This window comes from Diplotaxodon limnothrissa, linkage group LG3 (genome assembly GCF_057381915.1).
Source record: "Diplotaxodon limnothrissa isolate DT_005_m linkage group LG3, D_limnothrissa_male_GT1.1, whole genome shotgun sequence".
Taxonomy (NCBI): Eukaryota; Metazoa; Chordata; class Actinopteri; order Cichliformes; family Cichlidae; genus Diplotaxodon; species Diplotaxodon limnothrissa.
In genome coordinates, this window is record NC_140598.1 from 31,982,608 (window position 1) to 32,001,429 (window position 18,822).

Consider the following 18,822-nt stretch of genomic DNA (forward strand, 5'->3'; position numbering starts at 1 on the left):
ATAAAAAACAACACTGTGCATCCCTTTTTATTGATTTGTCAAAAGCATTTGACACTGTTGATCATTGTATTTTAAAACTTAGACTCTTCCAGTCAGGACTCTCTGAGAGAGCAGTGGCATGGTTCTCAAACTACCTCAGTAACAGGACTCAGTGCATTAAATCTGACGGTCTATGTTCTGACTTTGTTAAGGTGCACAGCGGAGTGCCACAGGGTTCTGTATTAGGTCCCCTTCTATTTATCATTTACGTAAACAATCTTAGTCTACATGTGCCAGATGCAAACTTGCACTTCTATGCTGATGATACAGTTATTTACAGCTGTGGTTCAACTCTTGTCCAAGCCATCGACTCCTTGCAGAAAGCCTTTTCTGCTGTCCAGCACTCATTACATCAGCTTAAACTTGTTCTCAACGCAGACAAAACAAAGCTCATGTTGTTTTCTAAATCAAGGAGACGAGCCCAAACAATCCCATCAGTAACCACTCTTGAAGGTAATAAAATAGAGTTGGTTCACACCTATAAATATCTGGGAATCTTAATTGATGACTCGCTTACCTTCAAACCACATGTAGAGAATCTTGTGAAAAACCTGAAGTTAAAACTGAGATTTTATTTTCAAAATAAGTTGTGTTTCTCTTTTAATACAAAGAAGCGGCTTGTTGCTGCAACATTCTTGCCTGTGCTGGATTATGGTGATATTCTATATATGAATGCTTCTGCTCAATGTCTTCGAATGGTTGATTCTGTGTATCATGCTTGTCTGAGGTTCATCACTAACTGTAAATTTCAGACTCACCACTGTGAGTTATACTCTCAGGTAGGATGGCCTGCTTTGGTAAGTCGGAGGAACTGTATAAATGAGGAACTCTCATTTATACAGTTTTATATATAAGGCGATACTTGGGTTGCTGCCTTCTTATATATGTTCCCTGCTTGTAATGAAACATGCTGGTCGGTATTCTCTTCGTCCGCATGGTTACTTGTTGCTTTCTGTTCCATTTGCCCGAACTGAACTTGGTAAAAGAGCTTTTGTCCATTTAGCACCCTCGGCCTGGAACAAACTGCAGAAGGAATGGAAAATGACTGAATTCATTTCATTAAGTGATTTTAAATCTAAACTACGAATCCTTGAGGCCAAGTCCATAACATGCAACTGTTTCAATTAGATTGATTGTCATTTTAACTGACTTTTTATTTTATTTGAATTTTATTGAATTTTATTTGTATTTTATTTGTATTCTTTCACTTATTGTTGCATGTGTGTTGTTGCTGCCTGTGTTTGAGTAATTTCTGTAACTGTGAGACATCTGCTGCTGCCTATCTTGGCCAGGTCTCCCTTGAAAAAGAGGTTTTTAATCTCAATGGGATCTTCCTGGTTAAATAAAGGTTAATAAAAAAAAAAAAAAAAAAAGCGATCTGCTTTATATTAGCTCCTGTATTAAGCATCACGCCTGCTTTAAACACCTTAGCAAAAGCAGCTCTTTGGCAGTTTGGTGGGAATTTAAAAAAATATCTTTTAAGTCTTCACTTATCACATGTAAAAACCCATTTGAAAAAATCCAGATATGCATCAGATATAGAAAAAACTGAACTGCATTACAAAGGGATGAAAAGGAAATCTATATCATGTTATCCAGGGTTTGGTGATGCTTGGTGGTGCAAGGGCACACGGCTGGATGTTTTGGCATGTTTCCTGACGTGCTCCTTTGGGGGTTGTGGTCGAGGCTGGGGGTGTTCTACTAGGTGTTTTGCCAGGTGGGATTCTCAGGTACCATGGGCCCTGTGCTTGCTCCATCTGTGGAGTCCCTGTTACTTCGTGATAAATGCACATACACATATTTGTTTGTGTGTCTGTTCAGTTCTTCTCTGTCTGTGCAGTTGGCAGCCCCTTGTGTTTTATTTTTTTGCTCTATTCTCTTTTTTATCTTTCCACATTGTTTTCCCATTTAAGAACAAGATGCTATTAGAGCAATCAGACATTCCAGAAACTTGAGTAAACCTCAGCAAGTGTGTGTTAAGGCTCAAATTTAGTTTAGAGATGTTTACAAGTAAAGATTAAGTCTCATTAGTATGTTTACAAGCAGATTTTATTGGTGTTTTACTGGATAGAACGTAGTATTTTAATACCAATACAAACAGTAGGTCCAAGCAGTAACATCAAACAGTGAATGCGTCTTTTACCATCTTTCACTGAGCAGTTTTAACCAAAATAAAATGGCACACCTATATTGAAATGTGGCCACATGCTGTGGGTTTTCCATATTATGAGTTGAATTTGGTGACTGCAGACCAACCTATGTGAAGCCTAATCCACTCGAAGTAATGCGCGACCTGTCAGACAGAGACACACAATGTTACTGTTTCTAATAATCCTAAAATGTGAAATAAGTACTATACAAGTCATACAAAATATACCACAATACATAACAGTCACTAAATCAACAATAACTATACATGAAAAAAAGAAAAGAAAAGTAACTATTTATAATGCTCTAAAAATAAAACAAACTGTCAAAACTATTTGGCGTTATACAAAGCATTTGTATCTAATTAAAGAAACACACCATTAAAAAATAGTAAAACAAAAGGTCATGGACAATTGAAATAGTCAAAAGCTACAGTTCTTCAAGCGTCTAAGTGAGGATCTAAAAATGAGTCAAACCCATTGACTCCAGTTTTAAAAAGTCAAATTTTACAGCAGAAATAAACATGTTTACAGCCAATTACAAAAATTACACTTCAGGCTTATTTGACCACAAAAACAAAACCCTGATGTTTCTAATAGACTCCGATTTGTTCATGTAAATGTAGGGACCTCTTCACACAAAGGTTAATTATGGAGTTGCACAGGGTTCATTTTCACTGCTATAGAGATGACACCCAGCTCTATCTGTGCATGAAGCCAGATAACACACACCAGTTAGTTAAACTACAGAAATGTCTTAAAGACATAAAATTTGGAAAGACCTCTAATTTTATGCTTCTAAATTCAGATAAAAGAATTCACATACGGTAAATGTTTGGACCCAGAACTTCCATTTCGGTTCGATATTCTGTATTATTTCATCTTCTGGGTAGAGCATTGTATTTACTACGCTGTTAGTTCCCTGTTTACTTTTGTATTTCTATTCTGTCCTTCCTGTCTTGTCTCTGTTATTGTTGTTTTGGCTCTGAGTGACGTTCTTATGTTTTAGTCCAGGTCTCAGTGTTAGTCATTTCCTGTCAAATTTCTCAAGTCCTGTGTGCCTTGTGTTCCTCTGATTAGTCAGTTATTGATTTCAGCCTTGTCTCCACTTGTTGCCTGTTCCCTCATCATCCCGTGAATTTATATACTGAGTCAGTCTTTATTGTGTTCTGACTCAAGTCCAAATCCGGGTTGTCACACAGCTGATCCCTGACACTTGCAGCATATGTACACAGTATTTGTAATAAATTTCTCCTTTGTATAGTATAGTATTGTCTTTGTGTACTGTACCTGTGTATAAACTCCAGGGAATCCTGGCTGTCCACACCTCTCACCCCAGCTGACGATGCCCCACAGGTAGGAAACGCCTAACTCATCCACACAAACCAGAGGACCTCCACTGTCGCCCTGACAGGAGTCCACGCTGCCCTCCACATCACCTACAAATAAACACATTTCCATCTGTACTATGTCCAGGTTGCAGTAGTCCGGCTGTGCATAGATCACTCACCTGCACACATCATGCCTGGTTTGAAGCGGTTTCCATAGAATCTGCCGCAATTGTCGATCAGAGAAACGTTGGCCCAGAGCAACACGGAAGCTGACCTCCCCTCTGGACACAACGACAGGAATATTTCATCTTTGCTCATTAATCAAACCAGCTGATGGGAAAACATAACTTCACAAAGTAGATGGAGATATAGATCAATACTGTTGCATTCTTGTCTGATAAAAGTCTTCTTTGTCCTGTTTTTCACTTCATGATGTTCCAGATATATTCAGCTTGTGTAAGATCTGGACTGTCAGCAGGCCAATTTAGCACCTGCACTGTTTTACAATGAAGCCAAGCTGTTGTAATAGCTACAGGGTTCTGCTTGGCACTGTTTTGGTAAATTGTACATTTTTCCTGAAAAAGATGGAACCTGAATGAGAGAGCATGTTGCTCTAAAGCATATATATGCCGATATACCTTTCAGCATTAATGGTGTCTGTTTCTTCAAGGGATCGTTGGGCTAACCTGTGTCAGTGTAGCTCCGGCTTGCTTAGTGATTTCTTTGTATTTCCTACTGCTTCTATCTAACGTCTATCTCCTCTCCTTTTACAGGCTTCCCCAGACCCCTGCTTGTTATCCTGCTTTGTGGACCCTGAGTGGATGTGAACGAGTGAGCTTTTAATGGATTGGACTTGGAGTTGGATTTGGGGAAACCTGCAGTCAGCTGAGACTGAAGAAGTCACTTGGATGAGTGACGAAACGTTTCTCCCACAAAACGCTATGTCCAGATGAACAGAATCAGCTTCCGGAGATTTACTTACCTGGATGATTGAGAATGCATCAAGAAGATGATCCCCTTTCATTTTTAACCTGGATTGAACAACATTACTGTTCTTCTTGCAACAGGAAAATATGATTTTTTATCCATACCTGCAGTTCGTCCCCACCCAGAGATACTGCAGGTGTGGTTGGGCTGGAAGAGGTGTGTGGACCAGGGAACACAGACTGCGCTTATTGCTGGATTGTCCACCAAACATTTCTCTGTGAATGGAAGCTTCTGGAGTTTTACCAGAGCGATGTCATTTTCATATGTGTTGGCAACATAACTGTGAGACATTAAAAAAATTGTTCTTATTTTATTACACATATTTGATTATAAAGTAACCATATTTAGCATTTTCTTATTTCTGTGATATATCTGCTGTTCCAGTGATGGATGTTCATATGTAAATACAAGTAATCTCAGCGAGTCATGAGCTCAGACTTCAGACTTCTCTCAACATTCAGTTTCACTCAGCTTTCTTCTGTCATTGGATCTTTATGATATCATTTACCCACAATGGGAATCCCAAATACGGTCATCTCAGGTGCAGAAGCCTACCTACCCACCGAATAAAGGGGAAGTTGCCTGATAGAGGATGAATTGAGTGTCCTAACTAAGACCCAGTATAAGAAAAATTGGTATTTCTAACTGTGGATCATTCAAAACTGCTTTATTAGAATGAAAAAAGAAAAAGATGTACCTGTAAATGAATGGAGTACATTTATGTATAGATAGTGTTGTTCATACTTTGGGTGGATAATGATGTCCTCAACAGGAACAATGTCAGTTGTGTCTTGAGCTCGAGATTTTTTCCAGAGGGAAAACTTCACTCTGAAGGCACGGGGGTTGGGTCTGTAAACAGCAAGGGAGAAAAATATGGTTATTGCTGACTTCCAAGGCACAGCATGACTTTTAACTGCACTGACCAGAGCATGGGCTTAATCTTTCTGGAAATTGTATCAAATTTACACTACTTTTGAAAGTGAAGGTACCAGGAGAGAAAAAACCTAATGTGTGAGGACTTTCAAAGCAATGCCTAGTCTTAAAAAAGTGTTTTAAAACCTTCAATGTGTTGATGTTAGGAAGGGGGAGTGGTGTGAGAGATTTGTCCGACCTGACACAGTGAGCTGCAGTGATGACCCAGCAGCCTCCGATATAAGCTCCTCCACAGTCAATCCTCTTGTTTTCCTCCAGAGCAACCTGCCACTGGATTTGGGTCTACACACCAACAGGAAGATATGTGGCAGGTTATTCATGTGTTGCTTGTTACTTATGATGACAGTGATCATTCAGTTGTGCCAAATGGGGTGTGGCATTTTCGTGCTAAAATAATCAAGACCTTCTATGAAAACAATGTCATCACAGAAACAGACATGACATTATCCTCTTTCTTGAGAGGAACGGTAATGGAATTCTTCATTATGTTCCCAATGGTTTCAAATTTACTCCGTGTGATGATACTCAGCTGGGATTTGAATTTGTGGACGTCTGCTAGAGTAACAGAACTGTCAAGAGAGAAACTGGGGTTTCTTTTCTTTTCTTTTAGTCTATGTGACTTGTTGTTTGGTTAGTTTTAGCCACCAAAGTGATTTGGTTAGGTTTGGGAGTATATCATGTTTTGATTTAAATTTGTATGTCTAAGCAAGGTAGGCATGCCATGACATAGCATTTTGGATTTAACCAACAGGGCTATCATACACTATCATACACTAGGCAAGAGGTCTAGGGCTTCAAACAGGTGGAGCATCTGAGGATCTACAGGACCTTAAAAATCCCTTTGGGTATTTAGCATCAGAGGGAGATCATTATGCTACATTGTAAGAATGACAAAACAAAACAAAACCACATAGTAGCAGCAGGAACGGTAACTGTACTCAAAAAGTTATGTTGATTCCAGCTCACCGGCTTTGCTGGTACTCCCCCGACTACCCTCTTGACTCTTCCATGGGTACTCTTTCCTCGTTGCACCACTTCCTCATCATCCACTGTGGTAGCATTTGGAATGCCACAGACCAGATTGGCCTCCAGGGCTTTTCTGTTGGCCTTTGTTTCTGGACAAAGTTAACAACACACAAAGCTATATAACGCAGAGTTTTGTTGAAATTCATACCCTGGGGACTAGATATCCCTGTATATAAGGTGATCTTGTACCCTCAGGACTGATTTAAAGAACATGTGCAAATTGAAATGAGGGTTACTATAGGTCAGAGGTTCCTAAACTGTTTTTGCTAGGCCCCCGTTTGTTTTAAAAGAAAAATCTTCGTGACTATTTTTTCGTACTGCGCCCCCCTGCAATGGCTCAGCCCACATTTTGGGAACCTCTGCAATAGGTAGACTTCCTACTGTTCTAATCATATAGTATGTGAGAGGGTTACACACTAATACTAGTGACTAATTCTGTATTGCAGTTGGCTGTCCAGTGTATCCCAACTGGATTAGATGAAGCTTTGGAATCCATGTAAACTTCTGAGGTTCTCTTATGCCAATGATTAAAGGTCTCCTAAACTGTAGCTAGAAGAAAACTGTTGTCAAAAATGTCATTGCCTACTATAGCATCAAGATTATCTAATCATTGTATATAAAATAAGATGTGCCACCACCTCTGATAAGTCACTTTTAATCTACATACCATTCATTGGAGAGATGTACTCTGAAATACAGGAAGAAAAAATAATTACTGTCATCATCACTAATTAAAACAGTGAAATATTCAAACAGCTGCTGTGAGGATTTCATTTACCTGAATTTTTGGGCAGATCTTTCAGTGAAAGTGATTCTACAGAAAACAGAAACATATTGCTATAAGGACTCGGGTGCATGGAAAAAAAACCCTGATGGTTGTGGACTTTCAGCTATGAAAGTCATTCACCAGAAGTTAGCGTTTTTCTAACTGTGACAACTATTTGTATTGTAGTTATATGAAGCAAACCACATGACACTATCAGTGTGAACAGGTGTTAAATCTAATCTTTCTAATCTAATCTTTTACTTACTACAGTTAAATTTAGTTTAACGTAATATAAATTTAGCAAAAATGTATATTACAGTAATCATAAGGAGCTTTCAGATTACAGGAGCATTTTCGCAACTTGTATTCCAGACTTACACTGTGTCACAACATAAACTTTTGAGTTACCTAAGTCAGATGAATACTGCTGACATATTCAAGAAAGGTCCATGTTAAACTTGGCTGTGTAAGTAGCAGTAAGTTATAGTAGGAATTTCTGCTGGTATACTGTTCTTGGACCAATTTTGTTCCAAGATGTAACTAGCCTTTATGTAATTGCCAAAGTTTGGGTAGATCAGGAACCCAAGTGAAACCAGTTTTACAAGTGGAAGAAACTAAATTGCAACAAAACAAAACAAAACAACTTTCTAAGAGCAAACATCTGTTTTTCTAAAACTGTGTGGAAGTAAAGATATGTTGTGCCTTACTTTGCTTTGACTTAAATTTGTTTGATTCATCCTCGCCATCCAGGCAGTCGATCTTGCCATCAGCGAGTGCTTCTTTATGAATACACACTCCCGTTTTACAGTGGAAAGCATTTTTTCTGCACTCTGATAAATACAATGATTCACATTGTAAAACTTGGGGCACAAAGCTAAGGTAAGATAATTTCTGATTGTGTTTGTGTAGTTTTACTTTTGCAGCACATCTCATCACTTTGGTCACCACAATCATCAATTCCGTTACACGTCTGGTATTGAGCCACACGCTTTCCATTCACACAGGTGAAGGGATGGTCTAAAACAGACAGAAGAGACAAACTTCTTTTAGAGTAGATGAGAAAATATTAGATTCTGTTGAAGAAAAAATTTTTTTAATGAAGACTGAGCATCACTGTCTCCAAATTTTCAAATTCAGGGAGTCATATGAGCCTGATGATGATAAAAATGTTCATGTTGGGTTTCAGAAGCTGAAAGATGGGTTGACAGTTTAGATTGTGAATACAGAAATGTTTATTTAGCAACTAAATTTTTTTGAGAAAGCTCAAATAAATGTCTAAGATCCAAATTTATACCCAACAAGAAGTCCCTGCTGAGTGCAGTTGCACTTGCAGAGGACTAACGACGTTTAAGGTGAGTTTTTTTTTAATTTCAGTTAATTAGTTTATTCTAGAAGTTCCACTGAATTTTCCAACAATCCATTCATCGTCTGCTACTTGTCTAGGTCCAGGTTGCAAGGGCATAGTCTATACATAGACACCCAAACGTCCCTCTTCCCAGGCACCTTTTCGAGCTATTCTGGTGGGGGACACTGAAAGGTTTCCAAGAGAGGTGTTATATCTGCAAAATGTGTTAGGTCAGCTCTGTGGTCTCCTTATATTTGAACCAGTTCGAAGCACCTAACACCGAAGGCAGGCAGAAGGCATAACGGTCTGATAAACTTTTACTTTTAGACATTAATTCATACACATTCTCTTAATAGTGTTGATTCGGAACAATTTTAAGTTATTTCTAAATGCATTTATGATAAGTACAAGTAGCTTAAGAGCACCCTGAAAACCTTCTTACAGTTTAAATTTACCAATTACAAATTTGTAGGAGTACATTGTTTTCTAACCACAGACAAGAATACAGTAGAATTACCACATACTGACCTGTTGGTGCTGTTGATTCCTGGTAACAGGTTGCAGTAGCAACTAACGATCCTTTTGTAACCTCCACTTTGTCGTAGATAACACACTCAGCTAAGGACGTTTCATAACCTTGGCAGTAGACACTAACACATCTGTGTGGAAGCTGTGTGGAAGCTGTCAAGGTGTTGTAATCCACTGTGTTTTTGGATGCTGCACCCCTGTACACACAATGTTAGAAGTGTCTGACTCTAATACTGTGGTTATTTGCTGAATTAAATTTTGATTGACTAGCAGATGATAAACATGTATATTTATCCTATATGTTCATGCTTTATTATTCTTAGTTTGTGTAATTTCTCTCACAGTGGTTTCTTCTGTTCCTTGCAAGCCACATTAGCAGCAGCCATGTTCCACATCTTCTTACACACCAGTAATTCCTCCCCACCATTGCTGTCAGGAACAAACAACTTGACTAATCCGGTTTCCTCATCGATTGAAGTTCTGAACTTTGGACCATTTACTGTTGTGAGAAAAAGAGGTTAAACTAACATAAACAATTTGTAGGAATCTCAGAAAGAATCACAAAGCTTTGAATGCATCAGAAAGAGCGAACCATCACAGTCATCCCCAAAGTGGGACATGTGGGATTTCCTGGTCCGGCATGAGAGCGCCATCACCTGGAAAAGAGATTAAATAGAAATTTAAAAATAGTGGCACCTAAATGTGCAATATAATCTAATGTTCTGTAAACTTGTAACATATAGAAGATCAACTGTGTCTTGGTTAGGTCAGGATAAATTTAGATTTTTAGCTAGGAAATCTTAGGAAATCTTAAAAACAAAATGCATGTCTGTGAAGGTTCTCAGTCATCCAGGTCATTGTAGTCTAAAGAGCTTGGAAGGAAAAGCGTCTGGACTTCTTAGAGTTTCTTGAAGACGTTTCACTGCTCATACGAGAAGCTTCTTCAGTTCTAAGAGCAATTGGTGAAGAGCATAGCTGGACTGGCCATCGGGCATACCAGGCATTTGCCCGGTATGCCCGATGGTGGTTTTTCGTTTTTTTTCCGTAACGGTATAAACACTTAAAGGTGGTGGATTGGCCAGATGAAGGGAGATGTGTAAAATAACTCAGTTGTTTAGTGGTGGCTATTGCGGATCTTCCACAGATTCAGTAACATTAGCAAGTGGTGGAGGCCAGCAGGTGCAACACGCTGGCAGGTGGATGACGGAAAGGCAGGAGGAGCAGAGACCCGAGGCGGTGAACTGAACTTCAGGTAAGAAGTTATGACCTGCAGTCTATCTGGGCCAGATATAAACCACGTTTAGGTGGAGTTTATTTTCGTTATGCTGACTTTTTACAGTCAGTTGCAATAACTCGTACTGCGTGCTAGCTAGCATGACGGAGTTTATATACTGCTGGGCGGGTGCTATGATGTTAACTTGTTTTATCTTATTTTATTTGTAAGGTTAGTTATTAGAGTTTCCAACTGTCCCGTAAAAAACGGAGTCGTCTCGTATTGAGGTGAAAAGGAACATTTTGTCCTTTCTCCTTTCACTTTTTAAAGGTTGCCATGTTAGAAAAAATATTTTGCCCTGCCATGCTGTTTATTGATGCGGTAAATGAATGGTTTATGAAAATATATCTAAATCTGTCATCAGTAATCAGTAATGATCATGTCTCACCTCTAGTCTTCTCTGTCTTAATTTCAGGTTTTCACCATGTGTTGTAGACAGTTCAGGAGGTTAACTCGACCAAGCAGTCTACTTTCAGGTACTGTTTAGAATACCAGAATAGGGAGGATGGTGTAGGTCTAAGTTTATTAGATTGATACATATATACCAACAAGACAGTGTACATCACTGTGACAACAGCGTTTGTTTTCATTCAAAGGCTTTATGGTTCTTCCTATAATACCTGGTGGGCCGGTCACCAGTCAAAATGCCCGGGCCCATTTTTTGTCCCAGTCCAGCCCTGGGGAAGAGCCACAGATTTTAAGCCCTATGGGTGTGTCCCCACGACGGTCATGGATCCCTATTGATCGTCTGTCTAATCACATGAGCCAAGGTGTGAAAATGGGTGTGGGTCACAATCAGCCAGGGTTTTGGGTGAACCCATTGTGAAACCTGGCCCCACCTTATCATGTGATTTCCTGAGGTCAGATGGCCCAGGATGTGAGTGGACGTTAAGGCGTCTGGGAAAGGATCTCAAAACTGGATTATAGATGGCAGAGAGTTGGTGTCGTAAACCCCCGCCTCTGTTCAAAGATGGTCGCTCACAGTGGACATAGATGGCTTCTTTCACTCCTCTTTCAAACCATCTGTCCTCTCTGTCCAAAATGTGAACATTAGCATCTCCGAAAGAGTGTCCTTTGTCCTTTATATGCAGATGGACTGCTGAGTCTTGTCCTGTGGAGGTGGTTTTTCTATGTTGTGCCATGCATTTAAGAAGTGGCTGTTTGGTCTCTCCGATGTAGAGGTCTGGGCATTCCTCGGATGATTTAGAGTGGGGACTAACAACCAGGCCTTCTTGTCTAATATCAGTGTCTGCTAGTTTAGTTCCTGACTGGTTCCTGACTGAAGATATAGCAGTCATACCTAGGACTATAATGAGTTACCTGGCAGTAGGATCGGTAGTTCCTGTTGTCATGGCCACAAACTGGGTTCACATTCTCAACGGGGCACAGATAAGGAGGTTTACATGTGCACTTTCCTTCAACGCAACGCTCCCATGGAAGGCAAAAAGCCACATCACATGATGCACGAGTCTTCCTAATAAATGTAGACCAACAGATCAGGCAGACTGCAAATCACACAATAATCATGCAAAAATGTGATTATTGTGTGATTTGCAATCACACAATAATCACATTTTGAATGGAATAACAGAATAACCTTTTGTGTTTCCTTCATGTCACTTTTATTTTGCTTATCTTTCTATCAAGAGCATTCAAATGTCACACACACACACACACACACACACACACACACACACACACACACACACACACACACACACACACACACACACAATATCAGGAAGAAATAAATAATCTCACAATCTCCAGGGCTGAAAAATTAACATTAACATTTAAAATAAAAATGGCTTGTCCTAGGAATAAGTAGCTACAGTAAAACCAAGTGCCCCATCTGCAATCACTGGAAAAAATTTAATTCCACTTTAACCTCCTAAGACCTGAACTCTTCCACAGCATTTTTAATTCCTCTTTGATATTTGGGCGGATTGGGGCCTGATGAATGTAAAAACAAAGAATTACCAGATTTTTTTTTTTACCTTACTTTTGTTTTTAAGAAAAATATGAGGATATTCGTTTAAAATTGTGATAGAACAGTAGCAGTATAATGTCCTCGTAAGTGGATATCAGGCCCTTGTAGAGCAAAATTGAGTATTTTAGTCTAAATAACCCAAAATGTGATGTCCACATATGTGGACGCAGGTCCTAGGAGGTTAATTCCACTTTAAGTCCACTTTAAGCTCCAAAAGGGAGTCAGCCCATGTTAAAATGTTCAACTTTTACAGGAGGAATAAATATGTTTTCAGTCTACAGAACAAATCTTCTACAGCACAGCTGTTTAAATTGGATTATTCCTTTGTCTTCATTTGTTTATGGTCACATTTGCCTTAAAAAATCAAGAGAGGAAAGCACTGCAGGTGAGCCGCAAAAGATAACTCCAACCAAGGTGAAATTAAATCACTTAAGCACACAAGTCCACATACCAACATTGAAATGATTCCAGATACTCATTGCTCTCAGGTGTCTCTGGGGCTTTGGTAGTAGCCAGTAGGGTGGGAAATGGGGTTGGTAAGTTTGGTATCTGGATTTTCTGATCCGTCTGCTCAGTCTGCTCGATCTGCTCAGTCACATGGGGCTGATCATCTACGTGTGCTCGGTCACTTTTGTCTGATGGTTTTACCTGGTAAAGCAAAAAACCCATAGTATAGTTATACTGTGGTAGTATCTACCCAAAGCAACACTGGGTGATAAAAAATGTCAATTGTCACGGTTCTGGGTCGTTTCGACCCAGCTTTTTGAATTTCTTATGTTTTGGTTTATTTTTGCATTATGGATTATTTTCTTATTCTCTGGTGCTTTGATCATGATTATAAATAAGTCATGTTTTTGGTGAGGGATTAGTTTTTCGGTGGTGTCTCATGTTTAGTATAGTTTGAGTTCCATGTGTTATATTCTTTCGGTCTGCCTCTTAGTGTAAGGTCTGTGTATTTGTGATTTGTTTCCCGTTTTATTTTGATAGTCCCAGTCTGTTGTCAGTGTGTTCAGTTTTACTTCTTCCCTGTAGACTTCGTGACCCAACATATCCCAGAATGCATAGCGCGGCGATTGTTAGGTTTGTATTGTTGATTGTCATTTATGCTTAGAAATATTTACTTATATATGCTTAGAGTTTTGTAATTAGTTGTAGATTGGTAGAGGTTTTGATCCTTGATAGTCTGCAAACTTTGTGTGTATTAGACAGCACTTTGGGAGCATGAGAGGTCATACCGTGTCTTATTGTTTTATGGTAGGATTAACGTAGTTGCGTCTGTTCTAGTCTAAGTGCTCTTTGTTTAGATGAACTGCAGGACTTCCTCACCGTGTTATCTAGGATGAACCATCTAGGGTGAGGGGGAGGCTACCCTCTTCCTGACCAAGGATGTTTGACCCTTTGATCAGCAGTCCACACACACACACACACACACACACACACACACAGGCAAGGTACTCTTTGTGTGTATGTAGACGTCATATGTTAATGAACTTATGCATATTCATGTAACCTCAATAAAAGAACAGTGGTACGGGAGAACGGACGAGAGCAACTGGGGTCAAGCGAAGGAACGGTGCCTGTCCGGTTCTCTCCCGTGCACGAGAAACATGAAGAAGCTTGCCTACTTGTGTCTTGCTTTGCAGTGTAATTATATTGTCTTCAACATTCCAGCGGATGGGTTCAAGCTACAAACCTATCAGCGATGGGTGTGGATAATTTTGCCGAAAAAAATGGTGGACGAGGGTCGCCCGAAGAGTAAACTTTAAGTAAGTACTGAATATGATGTCACTTATTTATGTGCAAATGTTTAATAACGAAGAACATTAAACATTACTGTTGGCAACATGTCGGCAAAGTCATGTGACATTAGTGACGTTAGTGACGTTTGTACTAACTTGGTTTTAAAGCCTTTACTTTAAAATATACGCCGTTCAATAGCTGAGCTTAATCTTACAGAGAATGATCAAAGCTCATGTAGAAACAAACAAACAAATGAACAAAAGATTTTCTCCTTCATGTCTGTCAAACAAAGCTGTATGACATGTTTCCAGCTGTTAGTATCATGGTTGCTAGGCAACCTGGGCAGCGCAACGGAGGCTAGACCGTCCCATTTCACAAGCCTCGCACTTGCGGCCTTAGCGGTCTTTAAGTACGCGGCCTTGAGGATTGTTGAGGCTGCGTACTTTAAGGCTGCAGACCCTGAATTGGGATACAGCCATAGTCAGGTTGTCAGCTATGTTCACGTCATGGTTTTTTTTTTCCATGTCTCCATGCCAGGTCCCATGTTCAAGGTTTTTTCATGCTTTAATCTTAGTTCACCCAGTTTAGGTTATTGTTTAGTTTCGCCTTTTCCTTTTGTTTTGTACTTCTTTGCCAGCCTTAATAAACAGCTTGTTTTTTGTTAATCACATTTCTGTTGTCACATTTCACATTCTGTTTTGTTCTGCATTTCAGTCCCTTTTTAGAATCAGTCTGCCTCAGCCAGACTGTGACAACTACATGAAACTCACAAAACGTCTTTTTCTAAAAGTACGTTTTTCAATGAGTGGTGAACGGCTGTGAAGTTAAAACTCTTTGGAATCAGGTGATTCTTTTTATAGACCCTGTATTTTACCTTTATGACCTTTATAATGCTCCAAATTTTCCAAGGTTGGAAATATCACTGAAAAGCTGGGTCTCCTCTCAGTATATTCCAGTCAAACTACCCTACCCTCAAAAGTGTAGATTGGTGCCCCCCAACTGGTTTGCTGGTCTTAAACTTGTGATGGTTCTATTGGTATTTAATACTGGTTAGTCATCAACATTGTCCCTAAAGTTTTCTTGGCTACATCACTAAATAATGAAGAGTCAGTTTTTCAAAGATGGATTAAACTTTGTCTTTGGTCATAACCTTATTTCAGTGAGGGTCTTCATTTGTTGTACTTTGAGTGTAAATGTTATGAATGTATGGAAAACCTACTACAAATCCATTAATTCATCTATTATCTTGCACTTGTTCAAGATAATCACACAGATTTGCAATCTGATGAACACTTTGGAAGGCAGTTTGGGGGTTCAGTATCTTGCAAAAGGAGACTGGAGCAGGCAGGGATCGAACAACCAGCCTTGATTAGTAGATGACCTGCTCTAACTCCAGAGAGACAGCCACCCAGTGAGGACTCCCTCCAGTTTTGTGCGCCTGGAAAACCTGCCAAGGGAGGGAGGCATCCCGATCAGATGCCTGACCGCCTCAACGTCATGATGTAGAGATGCAGGTTGTACTCCTCATTCTCCTTGTTTGGGGTGGCTGTAGCTCAGGGAAAGAGCAGGTCATTCACTAATTGGAAGGTTAGTGGTTCCCTGACTGCTCCAGCCTCATGTCTGCATGTTTAAGTGTTTTGTTTAAAAAAAAAAAAAAAACCCACAGTGACACAAAATTTGTAGCTAGATAACCCTGTTCACAAGCAGGCAACTGAAACCCTTCCCTGGGGCTCAGGCAGGACTGGGCAAAACCCCAAAAATAAAAATGGCTCTTCAGAGGGGTTGGCAACTTGCAAAGATAGTCACTGGGGTTGAGTGACCTGTGGGGTGGGGCCAGCAGGTCTGTCCTGGACAATAATTCTGGGGATAAGACTTTTTATGCTAATCTCAATGTTTTCTCCCGCACTACAACCCACAGTAACTAATCCATGCCCTTCTTTTGTGGACTATAACCCCCTTTATGTTGTTTGTTTATGCTGCTACTGGATGACTGCCAATAAAAGTTCATTTGGTTTGGCCCCTTAAACACACACAACCTTTCCAAACCTGAAGTCTTATCCATATTTCTGAGGTCGTTTCACTGATAACAGTCAGCTTTTACTGGACCTGAGAGTAGAAATCAGTAAAGATGGCAAACGTTTCGCTCTCCTGTTAATCACCAGTAGCTCCCTATGGCCTATCTACCACTTAACCTTTTAATTTGATGAAAGCTTTGTGTAGACTTCACCAAGAACAGGATGGAAACTGGATCAATTTAACAGTATGCAAACAGATTTTTTTGCTTAATGCTTAGTCTGGAACTGGATTTTAGTCCAAATTCATAGAAAAATGGTTTATTCATTTTTTTTATTCTTTGTTATTTTATTTGTTTGTTTTATTTTATTTTATTTTATGTTATTTACAGTTTTTAAAGCTAAAGTAGCCTACTTATAATAGGAATTTCATTAATCCCACGTAAGACTCCATATGTTAGGTGTAAAGTTCATTAAACTGTCTGTTTGGTATAAATAAAAATAATTGCTAAATTACAGAAGATATGCAATTTAGTTATGTAATTTTTGTCACATTTGACATTAAATCACTTTATTTATTTACATCTATTGGAAATACTAGCCTGTGACCTCTGTTATAAGGCTTAAACATATTTTGCAGCTTTTTAAAGCAACACACGCAGCTGCATTGGTGGAAGTATGTTGCTTCAGGTGGGCAGAAGGTCAAAACAACAACTCGCTAACCAGGCTACCTGATCACTCCATGGTTTCAACCAAATTTGAGCACTTTTTGGGTCTAGAACATCTGGATACTGTTGGTGATTAAGGTAAATAAATCATATATGGGCATATGATTAATAGTACTCGGGATGCTTGAGGTGCCTGTTTGATTCAGTCCAGGTTTTTCAAACTCAGTCACGCTGACTGATTACATTTGCCACAGTGAAGCCTCCAATTCCCCCAAAGCCCAACCTCAAATGTTATTTTTATAAATTTGCATTCAGATCTAAGTGATTTTACAAAACAGTTTTTATAATAGCCCATTTAAAACAGAAGTAAAAGTATAGCAACTGTAAATTCTGTAAATTTGCTAAATCTCAGTTACAGTTATTAGACAACACAGTACTGAATACTGGCCTCATTAGCCATGCAGTGTAACTCTGATCAACAGATCAACAAAACTGATAAAAGAGAGGCTAACTCACCATTTCAAAGTTAATGAAGACAAGAAGTAGCAAGGAAACAGAAACTCTGGCAGATCTCATCCTGGCAAATGTAACGATAACAATGAAACTGTAAAATTGCTCTCGTCTTTACAGTTTTGGTCCCTCAGAAATGTTTAAACGGGCAATTTGTAAGGCATAAATCTCTCGAAATAAGTTGCAGCTACAGAGAGTTATTCTCTCTGTTAGGGAGCAATGGGTCTCTTCTGCCCACTGATGTCGTCCCCAATCAATCATCAGCTTGTCTGTGTGGACACATAAGTACACAAAATGATTGATCCAGCTGATGATGAAGAGCAGGGGGGAGGGGTTGTTGAAGGGCATCTGCAGAGAACCCAGATTTTAGCGATCAAAACAAATATGTGTTTGGAGGGTGTTATAACTAAGTTACCAATTTACATGATGAGAAGTAAGAATTTCAGGAAGATGTTGCTTTTTAATCTGGACAGATTAGGCTGTAACTTAACCTCGTGATGAACCAAACAACGATGTGCAGTAATGCCAATAAGGTTAACAAGGACAAATTGAAATAATAGCAGAGATTTATTCAGAGATTTGTGGTGTGTGTTGCTTGGCAGACCGTTTACCATGACTGTGCCAAATTATTACAACAGTAGAATTAAACGCATGTTTTTCTTGGCTTACTGTATCATAGTTTAAGATAGATTAACAACACTCTGAATTTGGGTTGCTGTGAGAGGAGCTGTTAATGAAGCTGGTTTTTAAAGGATGTGTAGCAGAAATATAATGAAGCAAAATGTTTAAATTTTGAGATTTTTAAAAAATCTGAAAAAAGTGTGCTTCTATATGTATGTGAATTTTTTCATGCCCATGTTCTCTGTCCATGCATTTGAATGGCAGCTTTAAAAACAAGCACAGGAGGATTGCCTATAAAGTCCTGTAAGCAGCAAGACGTTCTAGGATCATTTAAATGAAGCAAAATTAAATTCTAAAAGCTATGCTAATAATTGTTTTTATCTTTTGTGCTAAGTTTAGATATAATGAAATATGCCATGTAACTAGTGCACTCGTCCCACACTGTTCAAATTTTGAAATGATTGGCTTGGCGGTGAGATACATGCTGCCATACACTTTGCATACATTTTAGTACTATTGAATGACTGATATCAATAAATAAATAAATACTTACATACATACATAAATACATGAATAAATATACGTTTTGATCTAGAGTGGAGAGCCTCACTTGTTGATCCACAACAACATTGTGGAGCAACTATTCCTCCACAGCTGGTGATCTGCCCACAGTTTTCATTCTATAGTCATCAGTTAACCTTAACATTGTAGGAAATTTTTTTCTTTAAAGTCAACAGTTTTACACTTTTTGTGTCACGTGTCATTTTTCTGCTTTGCAAAGTCAAACTGTATTTGTTGAAAAGGTGAAAAAGGCTTGACCTGACGGGAAATCCTGCAGAAGAGGATGACAAACTAACAGATGAAAGTACAAACAAGTTAATATTCAATGATGAATCAATAAAAGAG

At 39.1% G+C, this 18,822-nt stretch overlaps 1 protein-coding gene across 1 annotated transcript; it reads right to left on the reverse strand.

The window, feature by feature from the left end:
• Positions 1-2,058: 2,058 nt before the first annotated feature.
• cfi (complement factor I) lies at positions 2,059-17,565 on the reverse strand. Its single transcript, XM_085346960.1, has 17 exons — positions 17,302-17,565; positions 12,817-13,013; positions 11,696-11,849; positions 9,695-9,758; positions 9,445-9,601; positions 9,103-9,299; positions 8,145-8,246; positions 7,937-8,059; positions 7,242-7,277; positions 7,131-7,151; positions 6,404-6,552; positions 5,616-5,719; positions 5,249-5,353; positions 4,609-4,784; positions 3,697-3,798; positions 3,477-3,625; positions 2,059-2,332 (listed from the first exon to the last, which is right to left on the reverse strand). Exons 1-17 carry the CDS (start codon positions 17,359-17,361, stop codon positions 2,264-2,266), a joined length of 1,965 nt encoding a protein of 654 aa, XP_085203086.1. The 5' UTR covers positions 17,362-17,565; the 3' UTR covers positions 2,059-2,263.
• Between the last annotated feature and the right edge of the window lie 1,257 nt (positions 17,566-18,822).